The 19,165-nt window shown below is 40.3% G+C and overlaps 1 protein-coding gene across 1 annotated transcript; it reads left to right on the top strand.

The window, feature by feature from the left end:
* Positions 1–13,220: 13,220 nt before the first annotated feature.
* LOC122427175 (keratin, type II cytoskeletal 6A-like) lies at positions 13,221–13,766 on the top strand. Its single transcript, XM_043446471.1, has one exon. It carries the CDS (start codon positions 13,221–13,223, stop codon positions 13,764–13,766), a length of 546 nt encoding a protein of 181 aa, XP_043302406.1.
* Positions 13,767–19,165: the final 5,399 nt, after the last annotated feature.

Below are 19,165 nucleotides of genomic sequence, written 5' to 3'. Positions count from 1 at the left end.
GCAGAACAACATTTAGCAATTAAATAGGATATTTGATTTTTACTTAGAGTTAACTTCCTTACCAACAAACTTGCCTGAGAAAGTATATCAAGGTTAATTAAAGTATATACACTTCTGAACTGAAACTCTATTTCTGTATATGTATCCTGAAGAAATAGTACAAACACAGGAAGACGTATATACATGGATGTGAATTCCAACCATCTTCCCAGCTTGGAAAAACTGAAAGTGGGAGAGTTGATCAAATTTAGCAGAAAACTCAGATGCTGGTTTCTTAAAGTGTGAAGGCAAAATAAGAATGGTAATTTCCACCTTCTCACACCTTAACACTCTCTAGGAGATGGGTGAACCTGAGTCTGTCATCTCTCTGGTGTGCCCTGGCTGCTATGACTTCTCTGAATGGGGATAATGTAACTCAGTATATGGTGCAAGGCTCCTCATTCACTTGTGCTGCCTTTTGGCCATACCAGTCCCTATTTCCTCATGAGTGACTATTATCTCCTTTGTCTCCAGGCTCTTACATCACGAGAGAAAGTTTCCTGGTTTCAATAGCATGGGCAGGGTGCCTCTGGATCTTCTTATCAGTATACTGCTGTGTTCTCCTATAACCATTTCCCCAGTGAAGTGGGCAGCCTCTCATATTGGTACCTCCTCACTCTCCCCAAAACTTCCCCAACAGCAGGTATGTGATGACTGGGTTCCAAAATCTATGCCCACTTAGTGTCAGTATTATTATGTATCTATGAGGAGTAATGGAAAGAAAATACTGATTAGGAAAAATACATAGAATACAACAATGAATAATAAACAGATTGCAAAATAATACGTAGACATGGATTTATCTAATTAAAATATTAAGGTGCAGATGTTGATAGCAAAAGAGCAGACTGGAAAGCCCCAAACTCTCCTTTTGCTAAAGAAACATTGAGAAAACAACCAGAAGCTGTCTAAACATTGTAGGAGATCTGGAAAACACTCAAAATTTGCAATAGTCAAGCAAATGCGCTGTCAAGAAAATCCATCTTCCATATTACAGAAAAATTTCATGACAATGTTCCTAGCACTTTCCCTCCCCTATATGTGGTGCAGTTGTGGTCTTGAGCAGACAGCAACCTTGTTCGTGAACTTTTTTCCCAGTCCCCCTCCCACACTCCCGTCTCCCCTCAAACCTATTTGTTCCTCTTGGTCACCCTCCACCCCAAGGCACATGCATCTTGAATCGGAGATGCAGATGCAGACTATTTGCAAATTATCATGCAAGCCTCTTCAAACACATCTGGGGGGCATTCCTGAAGAAATGTTGCAAGGTTCTCACCTTTGTTTCACATAAATTCAGATGCAGGCAAGAGAAGTAGCAGGGACACTCAGTAAAAACTACAGGGCAGACTACAAACATACAGAGACCTGGGGCAAGACTATGGGAGAAGATACACAGTAAACCCTCTGATCATCCAAGGTCCAGAGGCTAAGCTACAGAGAGACTCTTTGGGAAATGAGGACATTCAAAGGCAGCTGTGTATAGGAGAACATTTAGAAAACTGTGCCTACGTCCAAGCAAAACAGATGTTCAGAAATGTCTTGAGAAGTCTTCAGCATTCACCTGGGACTGCTCTCTAGGTTCAGAGCGAGCCCTGTTAATGTGGTGGAGTGTCCCATCATAGGGAGAGGTGGTTGTTCTCAGTTTGCTGTTTTGGCTTTTTAAATTTTTTGTTGTTCTTTTTCAGCTTCTGGTATACAAAAAAAAATCTTCATCAAAAACAGTAGCTGAACACAAGCTATAGGAGCAGCCTGATGTTTAGGTGTTCAGCATGCCAGGCTTGGCTGACTCATTTAACACTACTAGTCAGTGTGAAGCATAGGTCCTCAGGCGCAAATCCAAGAATCTCTTGTTTGCAAAAGTCACGGGGTGCATGACCTGAGGCAGGACCCTGTTAGTCATGAACTTTCTAGAAACTGGGAAGTAGAATTGGATAACAAATCAGAGACATTTGATTACTCCTATTGGCAGCATTTTGTTAAACAAGAGGGAAAAAAGCGGAGACTGTGAATTATAAGTTATTCTGCAGTGATTCACTGGGCAAGGTTTTTAAGGAATAACAGAATTATTTACATAGCCTGTTAGCCTGAATATGCCCCCGGCTCACTCCCCAGAATACTTTCTGCCAACAACTCATCTAGAAGGAGTTCACCTCTTTCAAAGATGAGCACTAGTCAGATGGAAACCATTCCAGGACCAACAAAAGAGATACACACTAAAAAATGAAATGAATAGGAAAATCAAAAGGCAGATAATGAGCACTCATCAGAACAAAGTCATCATAAAATATTGCCAAAACAAAATAAATCCTCTATAAAATTCAAGGGAAAAAAGCATATAATGAGAGAGTAAGATATAAAACGTTATTTAGAGAAGTCAGATATGAGGCAGAGAGAAAAATAAAACTAGCAGGGAGATGAAGGCCAAGCTGATGTCAGTACAAAGGGCAAGACATATGCTGAATGAACAGCAAAGAGCATATGGGAGAATATTGAGAAAAGAGAATCAGGGGTCTTAATGGGAGTTAACAAGAGGTTAAAGAAAGGTCAAGAGGATATAGGATAGACAAAGAATACAAAGGAGATTCAACACAAGCATAATTTAAACACCTAGTGGAAAAGAGTGTACACACACATACGCAACCTCACACACACAAACGGTCCCTCCCAAAGCACAGAAATATCTTCAATTAGGTGGTTGGGGATTTGCATTGAGATTCATTTTGACAAATAAATATAGGCAAACGTGCATAATTTAGTGATTTTAAATTATGCAAAATCTAGACAACATATTAAAAAGCAAAGACATCATTTTGCCAACAAAGATCCATCTAGTCAAATGGTTTTTCCAGTAGTTATGTACAGATGTGAGAGTTGGACCATAAGGAAAGCTGAGCGCCAAAGAACTGATGTTTCTGAATTGTGGTGTTGGAGAAGACTCCTTAGAGTCCCTTGGACTGCAAGGAGATCAAACCAGTAAATCCTAAAGGAAATCAATCCTGAATATTCATTGAAAGGACTGATGCTGAAGTTGAAACTCCAATATTTTGACTAGCTGATGCAAAAAGCCAACTCATTGGAAAGACCCTGAGACTGGGAAAGATTGAAGGCAGGAGGAGAAGGGGAAGACAGAGGATGAGATGGTTGGATGGCGTCACTGACTCAATGGACATGAGTTTGAGCAAACTTTGGGTGAGAGTGAAGGACAGGGAAGCCTGGTGTGCTGCAGTCCCTGGAGTTGCAAAGAGTTGGACACGATTAGTAACTGAACAACAACAACAAATATCATATATGGGTATAAAGAATGAAGTCTTGCAGCTTGTGACAACATGGATGGATCTCTAGGGTTTTACGTTAAGTGACATAAGTCAGAGAAAGACAAGTACTGCAAATCTCTCATATGTGAAATCCAAAAAGCAAATGCATTTTCAAAAATTTAAAAACTAAACTCATAGATGCAGAGACCAGATTGTTGGTTACCAGGGGTGGGGAGAGGCGGGAGAAGTGAGAGAAATGGGTTAAATGTTTTTGCAGGTTTTACGTTTAAATAAATTAAATTTTAAAAACCTCCACAGAGATACAATCATGTATTCTTAGAATGTGATAGCTAACATCACAATAATTGAGGATACCAAGGCAACAATATGGAGCAACTGAAACACTCATACACTGCTGTGGAAACACAAAATGATGCAAGCATTCTGCAAATATATATACATTTTTATTTATACATTTACCTATACCTATATATCTATATAGGGCTTTGGGTGGCTCAGGTGGTAAAGAATCTGCCTGCAATGCAGGAGACCCAGGTTCATATGGAATGATATCAGAGAAGGCAATCACAAAAGCCAAAGAGTGGAAAACTCTATAGGGTAAGTTGTTGTTGTTGCTTGGTCATTAAGTTATTTCTGACTCTTTGCAACCCCATGGACTAAAGCATTCCAGGCTTCCCTGTCCTTCACTCTCTTCTAGAGTTTTCTCAATCATGTCCATTGACTTGGTGATGCTATCTAACCACTTCATTATCTGTTGTGCTCTTCTTCTTTTGCCTTCAATCTTTCCCAGCATCAGGGTCTTTTCTAATGAGTCGGCTCCTCACATCAGGTGGCCAAAGTATTGGAGTTTCAACTTCAGCATCAGTCCTTCCAATGAATATTCAGGATTGATTTCCTTTAGGATTGACTGGTTTGATCTCCTTGTTGTCCAAGGTACTCTCAAGAGTCTTCTCCAGCACCACAATTCGAAGGCATCAGTTCTTTGGCGCTCAGCTTTCTTTATGGTCCAACTCTCACATCCATATGTGACTACTGGAAAAACCATAGGTTTGACTATACAGACCTTTGTCAACAGGCAACCTAGTTTATTTAACAAATAAATGGCCAAAAAATTAAGAGCTAAATGATATAAAGGATGTATTATTTAAAGGACATATCACCCAAATAAACATGCATGGACTTTATTTAGACCCTGAGTTGAACAAATTATAAAAATAAATAAGAATAAAGGGAAATTTGAGGGGGAGGAGCCAAGATGGCAGAGGAATAGGACGGGGAAACCACTTTCTCCTCTACAAATTCATCGAAAGAACAATTGAACGCAGAGCAAACTTCACAAAACAACTTCTGATTGCTAGCTGAGGACATCAGGCGCCCAGAAAAGCAGCCCATTGTCTTCAAAAGGAGGTAGGACAAAATATAAAAGATAAAAAGAGAGACAAAAGAGCTAGGGACGGAGACCCATCCTGGGAAGGGAGTCTTAATAGAGGAAGTTTCCAAACACCAGGAAACCCTCGCACTGGTGGGTCTGGGGGAAGTTTTCGAATCTTGGAGGGCAACCTAACTAGGAGGAAAAATAAATAAAACCCACAGATTACGTGCTTAAAAGCAACTCCCAGCAGAAAAGTACCCCACACCCCCGCATCTGCCACCAGCAAGTGGGGGCAGAACGGAGAGGAGCGGGCGGCATTGCCTAGGGTAAGGACCTGGCCTGAGTGCCCTGAGGGCAATCGGAGGGAGCTTTTGTGAGATACCAACTTAAATTGTGGGATAGCAAAAGAGAGAGAAAATTAACCGGCCGAACACACTGCCGGCTGTGCGCAGAACAAAGGGTCTGAGCAAGTCCAGAGAAGAGCTCGCAGGCTGTGGACTGGCCCAGCCCCACCGGAGGCAGGAGGCAGGGGGGAGGGGAAAGGGGCAAACTCTGTCCCAAAGACGGCATCCCCTACCACACTGCAAACAGGCCTCCAGTTTCTAACCAAAGACCTCCTGAGATTCTGGATGGTTGACATCCGCGGGGAGGGTCGCGGCTAAACACAAGGCGCACGCACCCAACCAGCGCGGACGGAAACTGAGGCTGGGGCTGCGGAGGGGAGAGGGCGCTCCGCACCCGGGGAGAGGGCGCCCCTCAAGCTCCTTGCTGCCTGAGCTGTTTGGGCCGGGGAAGGCACAAAACTCAGGCACAACTGAATCCATGCTTTTGTGGAATACCCGAAAACTGGAACCGCACGCAACGCAGGGCACGCTCCATATAGAGCAGCCGGGAGCCTGAGCAGTGTAGACGGGGAAAGCAGCGACCCTCCCTCCCCACAGCATGACGAAACTAGCGAACCTGAACAAGAGACCACCTCCGCCCGCCTGTGTCAGGGCAGAGATTAGGCACTGAAGAGACTGGCAAACAGAAGCCAAATAAACAAAGGGAACCGCTTCAAAAGGGACTGGTGCAACAGATTAAAATCCCTGTAGATAACACTGACTACACCAGAAGGGGCCTACAGATATCGAGAAGTGTAAGCTGTAAGCTGAAACGAGGAGCTATCTGAAACTGAACCAAACCCACACTGACCGCAACAGCTCCAGAGAAATTCCTAGATATATTTTTATCTTTTTTTTTTTAATTAAAAAAATTTTTTTTCTTTTCTTTTCTTTTTTATTTTTTCTCTTATTTTCTTTTAAAATTCCCTATTACTCTCCCATTACTCCTTAACTTTCATTTTCATAGATTTTTATGATTTTTTTAATTAGGAAAAAAATTTTTTTCTTGTTTTTTTTTTTCTTTTCTTTTTCTCTTATTTTCTTTTAAAGTCCTCTATTACTCCTCTACTACTCCTTAATTTTCATTTTCATTTCACTATAACCTTGCAAAAAAAAAAGAGAAGCCCTATTTTTAAACCAAACTTCATATATATTTCTAAAATTTTTTGTGTTTTTGTTTTTAATATTGTATTTTTAAGAGTCTAGCCTCTACTCTAGATTTTTAATCTTTGTTTTTCAGTATGTGATATAAATTTTGGACATTTAAGAATCCAATATTCAGTTCCCATTTTTTTTCAGGAGTGTGTTGATTACTCTCTCCCACTTTTGACTCTCCTTTTTCTACCTCAGAACACCTCTATTTCCTCCTTTCCACTTCTCTTCCCAATCCAATTCTGTGAATCTTTGTGGGTGTCTGGGCTACAGAGAACACTTTGGGAACAGACAACTGTGTAGATCTCTCTCCTCTTGAGTCCCCCTTTTTCTCCTCCTGCTTATCTCTATCTCCCTCCTCCCTCTCCTCTTTTTCATGTAACTCTGTGAACCTCTCTGGGTGTCCCTCATGGTGGAGAATCTTTTCACCATTAACCTAGAAGTTTTATTATCAGTGCTGTATAGTTGGAGAAGTCTTGAGACTACTGGAAGAATAAGACTGAAATCCTGAGGCAGGAGACTTAAGCCCAAAACCTGAGAACACCAGAAAACATGGAACATTAAGTAATAAGAGACCATCCAAAAGCCTCCATACCTACACTGAAACCAACCACCACCCAAGAGCCAGTAAGTTTCAGAGCAAGACATACCACGCAAATTCTCCAGCAATGCAGGAACATAGCCCTGAGCGTCAACATACAGGCTGTCCAAAGTCACACCTAACACATAGACCCATCTCAAAACTCATTACTGGGCACTCCATTGCACTCCAGAGAGAAGAAATTCAGTTCCACGCACCAGAACACCGACGCAAGCTTCCCTAACCAGGAAACCTTGACAAGCCAATCATCCAACCCCACCCACCGGGTGAAACCTCCACAATAAAAAGGAACCACAGACCTCCAGAATACAGAAAGCCCACTCCAGACACAGAAATCTAAACAAGACGAAAAGGCAGAGAAATACCCAACAGGTAAAGGAACATGAAAAATGCCTGCCAAGTCAAACAAAAGAGGAGGAGATAGGGAATCTACCTGAAAAAGAATTTATAATAATGATAACAAAAATGATCCAAAATCTTGAAAACAAAATGGAGTTACAGATAAATAGCCTGGAGACAAAGATTGAGAAGATGCAAGAAATGTTTAATAAAGACCTAGAAGAAATAAAAAAGACTCAGTTAAAAATGAATAATGCAATACATGAGATCAAAAACACTCTGGAGGGAACCAAGAGTAGAATAACGGAGAGAGAAGATAGGATAAGTGAGGTAGAAGATAAAATGGTGGAAATAAATGAAGCAGAGAGGAAAAAAGAAAAAAGAATCAAAAGAAATGAGGACAACCTCAGGGACCTCTGGGACAATGTGAAATGCCCCAACATTTGAATCATAGGAGTCCCAGAAGAAGAAGACAAAAGAAAGGCCATGAGAAAATACTTGAGGAGATAATAGCTGAAAACTTCCCTAAAATGGGGAAGGAAATAGCCACCCAAGTCCAAGAAACCCAGAGAGTCCCAAACAGGATAAACCCAAGGTGAAACACCCCAAGACACATATTAATCAAATTAACAAAGATCAAACACAAAGAACAAATATTAGAAGCAGCAAGGGAGAAGCCACAAATAACACATAATAAAGGGATTCCCATAAGGATAACAGCTGATCTATCAATAGAAACCCTCCAGGCCAGAAGGGAATGGCAGGACATACTTCAAGTAATGAAAGAGAATAACCTACAACCTAGATTACTGTACCCAGCAAGGATCTCCTTCATATCTGAATTCAAAAGCTTTACAGACAAGTAAAAGCTGAGAGAATTCAGCACCACCAAACCAGCTCTTCAACAAATGCTAAAGGATCTTCTCTAGATAGGAAACACAGAAAGGTTGTATAAACGTGAACCCAAAACAACAAAGTAAATGGCAACGGGACCATACCTATAAATAACTACCTTAAATGTAAATGGGTTGAATGCCCCAACCAAAAGACAAAGATGGGCTGAATGGATACAAAAACAAGACCCCTATATAGGCTGTCTACAAGAGACCCACCTCAGAACAAGAGACACATACAGACTAAAAGTGAAGGGCTGGAAAAAAATATTTCACGCAAACGGAGAACAAAAAAAGCAGGAGTCGCAATACTCATATCAGATAAATTAGACTTTCAAATAAAGGATGTGAAAAGAGACAAAGAAAGACACTACATAATGATCAAAGGATCAATCCAAGAAGAAGATAAAACAATTATAAATATATATGCACCCAACATAGGAGCACAGCAATATGTAAGGCAAACGCTAACGAGTATGAAAGAGGAAATTAATAGTAACACAATAATAGTGGGAGACTTTAATACCCCACTCACAACTATGGATAGATCAACTAAACAGAAAATCAACAAGGAAACACAAACTTTAAATGACACAATGGACCAGCTAGACCTAATTGATATCTATAGGACACTTCACCCCAAAACAATCAACTTCACCTTTTTCTCAAGTGCACACGGAACCTTCTCCAGAATAGATCACATCCTGGGCCATAAATCTAGTCTTGGTAAATTCAAAAAAATTGAAATCATTCCAGTCATCTTTTCTGACCACAGTGCAGTAAGATTAGATCTCAATTATAGGAAAAAAATTGTTAAAAATCCAAACATATGGAGGCTAAATAACACGCTTCTGTATAACCAACAAATCATAGAAGAAATCAAAAAAGAAATAAAAATATGCATAGAAATGAATGAAAATGAAAACACAACAACCCCAAACCTATGGGACACTGTAAAAGAAGTGCTAAGGGGAAGGTTCATAGCATTACAGGCTTACCTCAAGAAACAAGAAAAAAGTCAAATAAATAACCTAACTCTACACCTAAAGCAACTAGAGAAGGAAGAAATGAAGAACCCCAGGGTTAGTAGAAGGAAAGAAATCTTAAAAATTAGGGCAGAAATAAATGCAAAAGAAACTAAAGAGACCATAGCAAAAATCAACAAAGCTAAAAGCTGGTTTTTTGAAAAAATAAACAAAATTGACAAGCCATTAGCAAGACTCATTAAAAAACAAAGGGAGAAGAACCAAATTAACAAAATTAGAAATGAAAATGAAGAGATCACAACAGACAACACTGAAATACAAAGGATCATAAGAGACTACTACCAGCAGCTCTATGCCAATAAAATGGACAACTTGGAAGAAATGGACAAATTCTTAGAAAAGTATGACTTTCCAAAACTGAACCAGGAAGAAATAGAAGATCTTAACAGACCCATCACAAGCAAGGAAATCGGAACTGTAATCAGAAATCTTCCAGCAAAGAAAAGCCCAGGACCAGATGGCTTCACAGCTGAATCCTACCAAAAATTTAGAGAAGAGCTAACACCTATCTTACTCAAACTCTTCCAGAAAATTGCAGAAGAAGATAAACTTCCAAACTCATTCTATGAGGCCACCATCACCCTAATTCCAAAACCAGACAAAGATGCCACAAAAAAGGAAAACTACAGGCCAATATCACTGATGAACATAGAGGCAAAAATCCTTAACAAAATTCTAGCAAACAGAATCCAACAACATATTAAAAAAATCATACACCATGACCAAGTGAGCTTTATCTCAGGAATGCAAGGATTCTTTAATATCTTCAAATCAATCAATGTAATACACCACATTAACAAATTGAAAGATAAAAACCATATGATTATCTCAATAGATGCAGAAAAAGCCTCTGACAAAATTCAACATCCTTTTATGATTAAAACTCTCCAGAAAGCAGGAATAGAAGGAACATACCTCAACATAATAAAAACTGTATATGACAAACCCACAGCAAGCATCACCCTCAATGGTGAAACATTGAAAGCATTTCCCCTGAAATCAGGAACAAGACAAGGGTGCCCACTCTCACCACTACTGTTCAACATAGTTTTGGAAGTTTTGGCCACAGCAATCAGAGCAGAAAAAGAAGTAAAAGGAATCTAGATAGGAAAAGAAGAAGTGAAACTCTCGCTGTTTGCAGATGACATGATCCTCTACATAGAAAACCCTAAAGACTCTACCAGAAAATTACTAGAGCTAATCAACGAATACAGTAAAGTTTCAGGATATAAAATTAACACACAGAAATCCCTTGCATTCCTATACACTAACAATGAGAAAACAGAAAGAGAAATTAAGGGAACAATACCATTCACCACTGCAACAAAAAGAATAAAATACTTAGGAGTATATCTACCTAAAGAAATAAAAGACCTGTACATAGAAAACTATAAAACACTGATGAAAGAAATCAAAGAGGACACAAACAGATGGAGAAACATACCGTGTTCATGGATTGGAAGAATCAATATTGTTAAAATGGCTATACTACCCAAAGCAATCTATAGATTCAATGCAATCCCTATTAAGCTACCAACAGTATTTTTCACAGAATTAGAACAAATAATTTCACAATTTGTATGGAAATACAAAAAACCTCAAATAGCCAAAGTAATCTTGAGAAAGAAGAATGGAACTGGAGGAATCAACCTGCCTGACTTCAAACTGTACTACAAAGCCACAGTCATCAAGACAGTATGGTACTGGCACAAAGACAGAAATATAGATCAATGGAACAATAGAAAGCCCAGAGATAAATCCACAAATCTAAGGACACCTTATCTTCGACAAAGGAGGCAAGGATATACAATGGAAAAAAGACAACCTCTTTAACAAGTGGTGCTGGGATAACTGGTCAACCACTTGTAAAAGAATGAAGCTAGAACACTTTCTAACACCATACACAAAAATAAACTCAAAATGGATTAAAGATCTAAATGTAAGACCAGAAACTATAAAACTCCTAGAGGAGAACATAGGCAAAACACTCTCCGACATAAATCACAGCAAGATCCTCTATGACCCACCTCCCAGAATATTGGAAATAAAAGCAAAACTAAACAAATGGGACCTAATGAAACTTAAAAGCTTTTGCACTACAAAGGAAACTATAAGCAAGGTGAAAAGACAGCCCTCATATTGGGAGAAAATAATAGCAAACGAAGAAACAGACAAAGGATTAATCTCAAAAATATACAAGCAACTCCTGAAGCTCAATTCCAGAAAAATAAATGACCCAATCAAAAAATGGGCCAAAGAACTAAACAGACATTTCTCCAGAGAAGATATACACGTGGCTAACAAACACATGAAAAGATGCTCAACATCACTCATTATCAGAGAAATGCAAATAAAAACCACAATGAGGTGCGATTACACACCAGTCAGGATGGCTGCTATCCAAAGTCTACAAGCAATAAATGCTGGCGAGGGTGTGGAGAAAATGGAACCCTCTTACACTGTTGGTGGGAATGCAAACTAGTACAGCCGCTATGCAGAACAGTGTGGAGATTTCTTAAAAAACTGGAAATAGAACTGCCATATGACCCAGCAATCCCACTTCTGGGCATACACACTGAGGAAACCAGATCTGAAAGAGACACGTGCACCCCAATGTTCATCGCAGCACTGTTTATAATAGCCAGGACATGGAAGCAACCTAGATGCCCATCAGCAGACGAATGGACAAGGAAGCTGTGGTACATATACACCATGGAATATTACTCAGCCATTAAAAAGAATTCATTTGAGTCAGTTCTAATGAGATGGATGAAACTGGAGCCCATTATACAGAGTGAAGTAAGCCAGAAAGATAAAGAACATTACAGCATACTAACACATATATATGGAATTTAGAAAGATGGTAATGATAACCCTATATGCAAAACAGAAAAGAGACACAGATGTACAGAACAGACTTTTGGACTCTGTGGGAGAAGGCGAGGGTGGGATGTTTCGAGAGAACAGCATCGAAACATGTATATTATCTATGGTGAAACAGATCACCAGCCCAGGTGGGATGCATGAGACAAGTGCTCGGGCCTGGTGCACTGGGAAGACCCAGAGGGATCGGGTAGAGAGGGAGGTGGGAGGCGGGGATCGGGATGGGGAATACATGTAACTCCATGGCTGATTCATGTCAATGTATGACAAAACCCACTACAATATTGTAAAGTAATTAGCCTCCAACTAATAAAAATAAATGAAAAAAAAAGAATAAAGGGAAATTTGAATGTTCACTAAACTTCTTGATGTTAAAGAATTATTGTTAAATTTTTAAGCTATAAAAATAGCATTTTGGTCATTTTCTAAAGAGCCTATCATTTAGACATAAACACTGAATTGAATATGAAACTCTACGACCTTCCTTCTGGAATTTCCTTTCAAATAATTTAAGATGGATGAAGAAAGTGGGTGGAGTTATGGATGAAATAAAGTTGACCTTGAGATAATAATTGCAAAATCTGGGTAATGGGCACCCATCCATAATAGATCAATAAGGACCTCTTATGTTGTTCTCATACTTTTCTATCTGTTAATTTTTACATAATGGGAAAAGCGAGTCGAATTTAACATATTTGTAATCACTGGGAAAATGGTAATCTCTCCTTTAGGGCATAAACAATAGACTGCTCTTAGATTTCCAAGTTCTCAGCTATTATAAAAGATCAGATTGGACTTGTGGATGAAGCAAAGCTGGCTTTGACATAATAATTGCAAAATCAAGGTAATGGGCATATACATTCTGATACACAAGCATATTGAATGCATAAATTCATAAAATTTCTAAAATCCATAATTCAATGCATATTGAACCTTTGTTTGAGACAAAGTCTAACTCCTAGCCTCAGTTAATTGAGGAATAGTCTCGTACTGATATCAAAGATCAAAGGCAGGAGAATTTTTCCCTTTGTTAAAGGAAGCCATAAAGCAGCCTTCTTAGTTCTTATCTTTTATAATAACCCAAGTATCATCTCATTGTTTATAAAGCCCAGCCCTTCCCAATCTCAGGCTCACCTTCTAGGACTGAGCCCAACCCATTCTTCCTTGTACACTAGCTACTGGAAGCCCATCTCATACTTTTCCTCTCATACCCTTCTTAACCTCTTCTTCAGGAACCATGTCTTGCAAATCCATCTTGAAGACCCAAAGCAGCAGCCGCAAGGGCTTCAGTGCAGGCTCAGCCAGAGTCCCTGGGGTCTGCCGCTCTGGCTTCAGCAGCGTGTCCCTGTCCCGCTCCAGGGGCAGTGGTGGCCTCTCTGAAGTGTGTGGAGGAGCTGGCTTTGGCAGCCACAGCCTCTATGGCCTGGGGGGCTCCAAGAGGATCTCCATCGCAGGGGGCAGCTGTGTCATCGGTGGCGGATATGGCGGCAGAATTGGAGCTGGCTATGGCTTCGGAGGTGGAGCCGGGAGTGGGTTTGGTTTTGGTGCTGGGGCTGGTAGTGGCTTTGGGCTTGGTGGTGGAGCTGGCTTTGGAGGTGGCTTCGGTGGTGCTGGCTTCCCTGTGTGCCCCTCTGGAGGCATTCAAGAGGTGACCATCAACCAGAGTCTCCTAACTCCTCTCAACCTGCAAATCAACCCCACCATCCAGCGGGTGAGGACTGAGGAGCAGGAGCAGATCAAGACCCACAACAAGTCTGCCTCCTTCATCGACAAGGTGAGCTGAGAGCATCTGCCCTCAGTGGGGATTGCAGAGTGTCCAAGAGAGCCAACTAATGTCCTATCAGGGGGAGACTCGGGGGAAAGAGAGGAGGGGACTCAGAGGAGCTCTCTACTGGCATGCAGGACAGGTTCCATGTGTATCACAGGCAGGAGATGATGAAATCATTTAGATCCTGCAAATTTCTCTCATTCCTGCCTAGGAAACATTGTCAACTCTTGATAACCCTGAAGCAGAGAAAAAGGAAAGAGTGAAATAGATAAACACTTACCATTAATGGGTCTACAATGGGATACAAAGAAAAGGCCAGTCACTACCTACTCTGAGGTTCTGGCCCACCTTTCTAGTAGGAAGAAAAAAAAAAGAGAAGGAAAGTAAAAAAAAAAAATTTTCCATAGAGATGAGAAAAAAATATTTGAGATGTGTAAATATTTATAATTTGCTTTTATAAAGAAGTTATTCTAGAGACAGAGCATGGCCACCTACAACAATGCTTTAGAAGAGATACAAGCACTAAATGTGAGTTTAGATTAGTATTTAATTATTAGATAACATTTAACATACCTTTTACTGAAATCCACTAGAAAATAAAAGCTTTATGTATTATATCAGATAAAAACCACTTTAAACTGAAATTTTGATTCTGCTTGCCAAAATAAAGACAGGAAGTGATGAAAATTCACTGATATAGGTACACTTACTTATAGGTCAGGAACAGCTCAAAAATCCATGGGGGAATTTCATCAGTGAGATCTGTCAGTTTAGAAGGAAGAAGATTAGGGGAGCATACCTCCCAATCTGAGTCTCTGTATTCTCTTAGTAGCTCAGCACCACTCCAGCCTTCTTGGAAACCTAGTAAGACAACACTTGTTGCTCTCTATGGCCAGCAAATGACTCTCTTGCCTTCCTCCAGATGTAGTTCCTGGAGAAACAAGGGCCTGGACACCAAGAGGACCCTCCCTCAGGAGCAGGGATCCAAGCCTGCGAGGCTGACCCTCGTGATTATGTTTGAGCAGTACATCAACAACCTCAGGGAGTGGAAGGATTATCTTCTGTTTTTTTAGTGACTGCCCAGATTCAGAGCTCATGCAGGATCTGGTGGGGAACTGACACATGCAGGGTCTGGTGGAGAATTTCAAGAACAAGTAGATTACAGGAGAGAAATAGTTCAGCTTTCTGAAACCCACACTTAGTCTGCTGAGTGACTAGGTTCAGTTGTGGGCATGATTGCTTAAGAAAAAATATCCAGTGGAAATGGAAATTGTAAATTGTTGTCTAAACAGGAACAGAATCACAGATTTAGAAAAGGAAATTATGGTTCCCAGGGTTGGGGTGGGGGGGAGATGGGGGAAGGGACAGTAAGAGAGTTTGGGAAGGTCATATACACACTGCTATATTTAAAATGGATAACTGACAAGGACCTACTGCATAGCACATGTAACTCTGCTCAATGTTATGTGGCAACCTGGATGGGAGGGGAGTTTGGGGGAGAATGGATATATGTATATGTATGGCTAAGTCCCTTCGCTGCTCACCTGAAATTATCACAACATTGTCAATCGGCTATACTCCAGTACAAAATAAAAAGTTTTTTAAAAAAAATAGATAACTAATGAGAACCTACAGTGCAGCACAGGGAACTCTACTCGATGCTCTGTGGTGACCTAAATGGGAAAGAAATCCAGAAAAGAGGGAATATATGTACACATATAACTGATTCACTTTGCAGTATAGTAGAAACCAACACAACACTGTAAATCAACTTTATTCCAATAAAAATTAATTAAAAATAAATACATCACCTAAGAAAAATATGAATGAACAAAATGGACAATAGACTTCATTATCAAGTACATATCCCCAATACTAGGGGAAAAGATGAGAGAATAGTCACTTCCTAGGCTCCTTAGACTGACAGTTCCATTCAATAATTATCCATTGGGTAATTGACCCAAAAATGTTGGGTCAGGACAGGTTCTTTCAAAATCCTTTATGAATTGGCTCAAGCATCTCTCCTCATCCTTTAAGCACAAAATCAATTTGTAACACTGAAGAAAGTGAGCTTAGCAATGGTAGGTGTCCCTATCCTTTTGTTGAAGGATAGAAGAGCCCACATCTGAGAAGAGAAGATGTTGGGTGGGCTGGGAGTGGGAGTCAGCTGAGTCTGAGTTGTTCCTCCTCTCCCAGGAGGTAGATGCTGCATGAATGAGGCTGAACTGCACACCAAGATAAGTACCTTTAGCGATCAAGTTGTTCTCTTACATTCCTACTTTGAGATGGTGAGCTCCTCACCCTGTTTGTTTATTTTTCTGCTTAAGGGTCTGAGTGGATGGAATGCTGGGGGGTGGATCTCATAGATGTATCACTGGAAGCAGAGGCACTGACAATCCATATCTCGTAGGAGTGCCCTCAGACGCAATCTCAGAGCTTAGACATTTTCATGGTCTTCTTCATGGACAACCACCATAATCTGGACCCGGATAGCATCATCTCTGAGGGTGAAGGCCTATAGAGAAGATTGCTCAAATGAGGCCAAGTCCTTATACCAGACAAAGGTGAGCAGTTTCCAGCAATGGGAGAGGAATTCTGTGTCCCTGACTCCCTGCCCACAGTTGGTTACACTCAGCTGCACCAGCTTAACTGTACTTTTTTGAGTGGAGTCCGAAATACAAAGACACTGGGTGATCTCATAGGATGTCTGTCATTGTTCCATTCACGTAGACAATTAAAGAATTTTCAATAAGGCCTACTGAACAAAAAGAAAAAAGTTTAATGACATTGCCCTACTGAGTTTTGCCTTCAACCTCTTTCTGATTATGAAATCCCTTAGATATCACAAAGAACATCACTAGTTAATTGAAAAACTAGATGCTCAGTGATCAAACAGAACTATTCAATTGTGCAGCAGCAAATAATCTTGTGCCATCTATTTTTTCTAGAGAAGAAGTCACGTCATTTGGTACAAGTTTATTAGAGGGCTGGGAATTGAAAGCCACAGTTGGCACATGAAAGTCCAGAAACACTGCATCTCTGCCCATGCACACGTCTTCTCTGTCCTTCTGGACTACAGGATAAGTAGCTGCAGGCCAAGATAAACAGACAAAGGGATGAACTGCACAAAATCAAGCAGGAGACTGCTGGGCTCAGCCCACATGATCCAGAGACCTATCTGAGATAGACAATGGCCACGTGCACTTCACCATCTCCAGTGGCTATGGCGGTGTCAGTGGTGTCAGCAGTGGCTTAGGCCTGCACAGGGGCAGTGGCTAACCTTACAGCAGCGGTCACAGCCTTGGAGGTGGCTTCAGTTCTGGCAGTGGCAGAGCCATGGGGGGCTGGTTTTAGCTCCTTGGGGGCAGCAGTTCCACCATCAAATACATCACCACCTCCTCCTCCTCCAGCAAGAAGATCTAAAAGCACCTAAGTCATCCTATTGGTATTTGGTCCCACGTTGTCTCAGGTCCCCTATTCAACTGCATTGCCCATTCCTTAGGATGCTGTCTCTCTCCTGCTTCCGACTTCTCTTGGCCTATGAGTTAGAGTTTAAATTTCAAAGTTCTTATTTCCTCTGTCTATACCAACTTCACCTGAGCTTCCCTTATTCACCATCAGAAGGTTAGCAGTCAGTGTCATGGAGATATGTAGACATCCTATTGACGTTCTCATCTTACCATTTTCATCAGTCTACCATGATTCTGGGGAAAAAATGACTATGCCACCCTTGAAAACTGAAACTCAATCCACATCATGCTATCAGAGCAGGGACTCTTCCCCTTAATTTTAATTATCCTATCCATTCTAACAAGACTCAAGAGTTCACCACAGAATGAATAAGTTATTTTCTTCTGCAGTGTCCCTAGATGGTATTGACACTACTCTCTCAGGTGCAGTTATATCCCTGCTCTCTTTGCTTTCTTTTGTTGTGTTGAGAAAGCAGATTTCTAATAAAAAGATTCTGTGTTAGATTGTATTATTGATCATGTACTGGTTCTGAAATTTTCTTATCCCACACAATGATCCTCATCTTTGTAGAACCACCTCTCAGCCCCACTGATGACTTAACCTGTCTCATACCCAACTCTGTTGGTCAACATCAGGTGATACTCAGTTATCCCGTGGGTGGATGACTATCAACTGTTATGTGGCTTTCTGCCACTTGGCTTTTTCTCAAAATGGAGTCTTTGAAACAGTCTCTTCAGCAAGTGGTGTTGGGAAAGTTGGACACCTATGTGTAAATCAGTGAAGTTAGAACATGCCCTCTCACCATACACAAAGATAAACTCAAAATAGCTTAAAGACTGAAACATAGGACATGGCACCATAAAACCGCTAAAAAAGAACATAAGCAAAACATCCTCTGACATAAATAGTAGTAATATTTTCTTGGGTCAGTCTCCCAAGGCAACCTCATCAGACTTACAAGCTTTTGTACAGCAAAGGAAACCATAACAAAATATAAAGACAATCTACTGAATGGGAGAAAATATTTGCAAATGCTGTGACTGACAAGGGCTTAGTTTTCAAAAACAGCTCATACAAAAAAACAACAAAAACAGCCCAATCGGAAAATGGGAGAAGACCTAAAGAAACATTTCTCTAAAGAAGAAATAGAGATGGCCAATAGGCAAATGAAAGATCAGCATCACTTATAGTTAGAGAAATGCAAATCAAAGTTATCAATACAATGAGGTACCACCTCATAATGGTCTGAATGGTCATCATCAAAAAGTCTACAAATAACAAATGCTAGAGTGGGAGTGGAAAAAGGGAACCCTCCTTACACTGTTGGTGATTCAACCACTGTGGAAAACAGTATGGAGGTTCCTCAGAAAACTAAAAATAGAATTATTATATAATCCAACAATCCCACTCCTGGGTATATATCCACACAAAACTATACTTTAAAAAGATATGTACATCCCTATGTTCATAGTAGCACTATTCACAATAGCCAAAACATGGAAGCAATCTCAATGTCCATCAACAAATGAATGGATAAAGAAGATGTGGTACATATATACAATGGAATACTACTCAGCCATAAAAAATAATAAAATAATGCCATTTGTACCAACATGCATGCGACTAGAGATTATCATATTGAGTGAAATAAGTCAGAAAGACAAAGCCAAATCCCATATGATGTCACTTGTATGTGGAATCTAAAATATGACACAAATGAACTTTTCTTTGAAACAGAAACAAAATCAGGGACATACAGAATAGATTGGTGGTTGCCAAGAGGGTAGGTGGGTGGTGGCAGAGGGTAGGAGTGGGAGTTTAGGATTAGCAGATGCAAATTGGTATAAAGAGCCTCTTGATGAAGGTGAAAAGGGAAAGTGAAAAAGCTGGCTTAAAACTCAACACTCAAGAAACAGAGATCATGGCAACCAGTTTCATCACTT

The sequence above is a fragment of the Cervus canadensis genome, chromosome 25 (genome assembly GCF_019320065.1).
Source record: "Cervus canadensis isolate Bull #8, Minnesota chromosome 25, ASM1932006v1, whole genome shotgun sequence".
Classification (NCBI taxonomy): Eukaryota; Metazoa; Chordata; class Mammalia; order Artiodactyla; family Cervidae; genus Cervus; species Cervus canadensis.
The sequence above is the reverse complement of the archived record's forward strand: the minus strand, read 5'-3'. Positions and strand labels throughout refer to the sequence as shown.

Excerpts from the sequence above, each read along its gene's own strand:
- LOC122427175 (XM_043446471.1), top strand. The coding sequence starts at position 13,221 with ATGTCTTGCAAATCCATCTTGAAGACCCAAAGCAGCAGCCGCAAGGGC.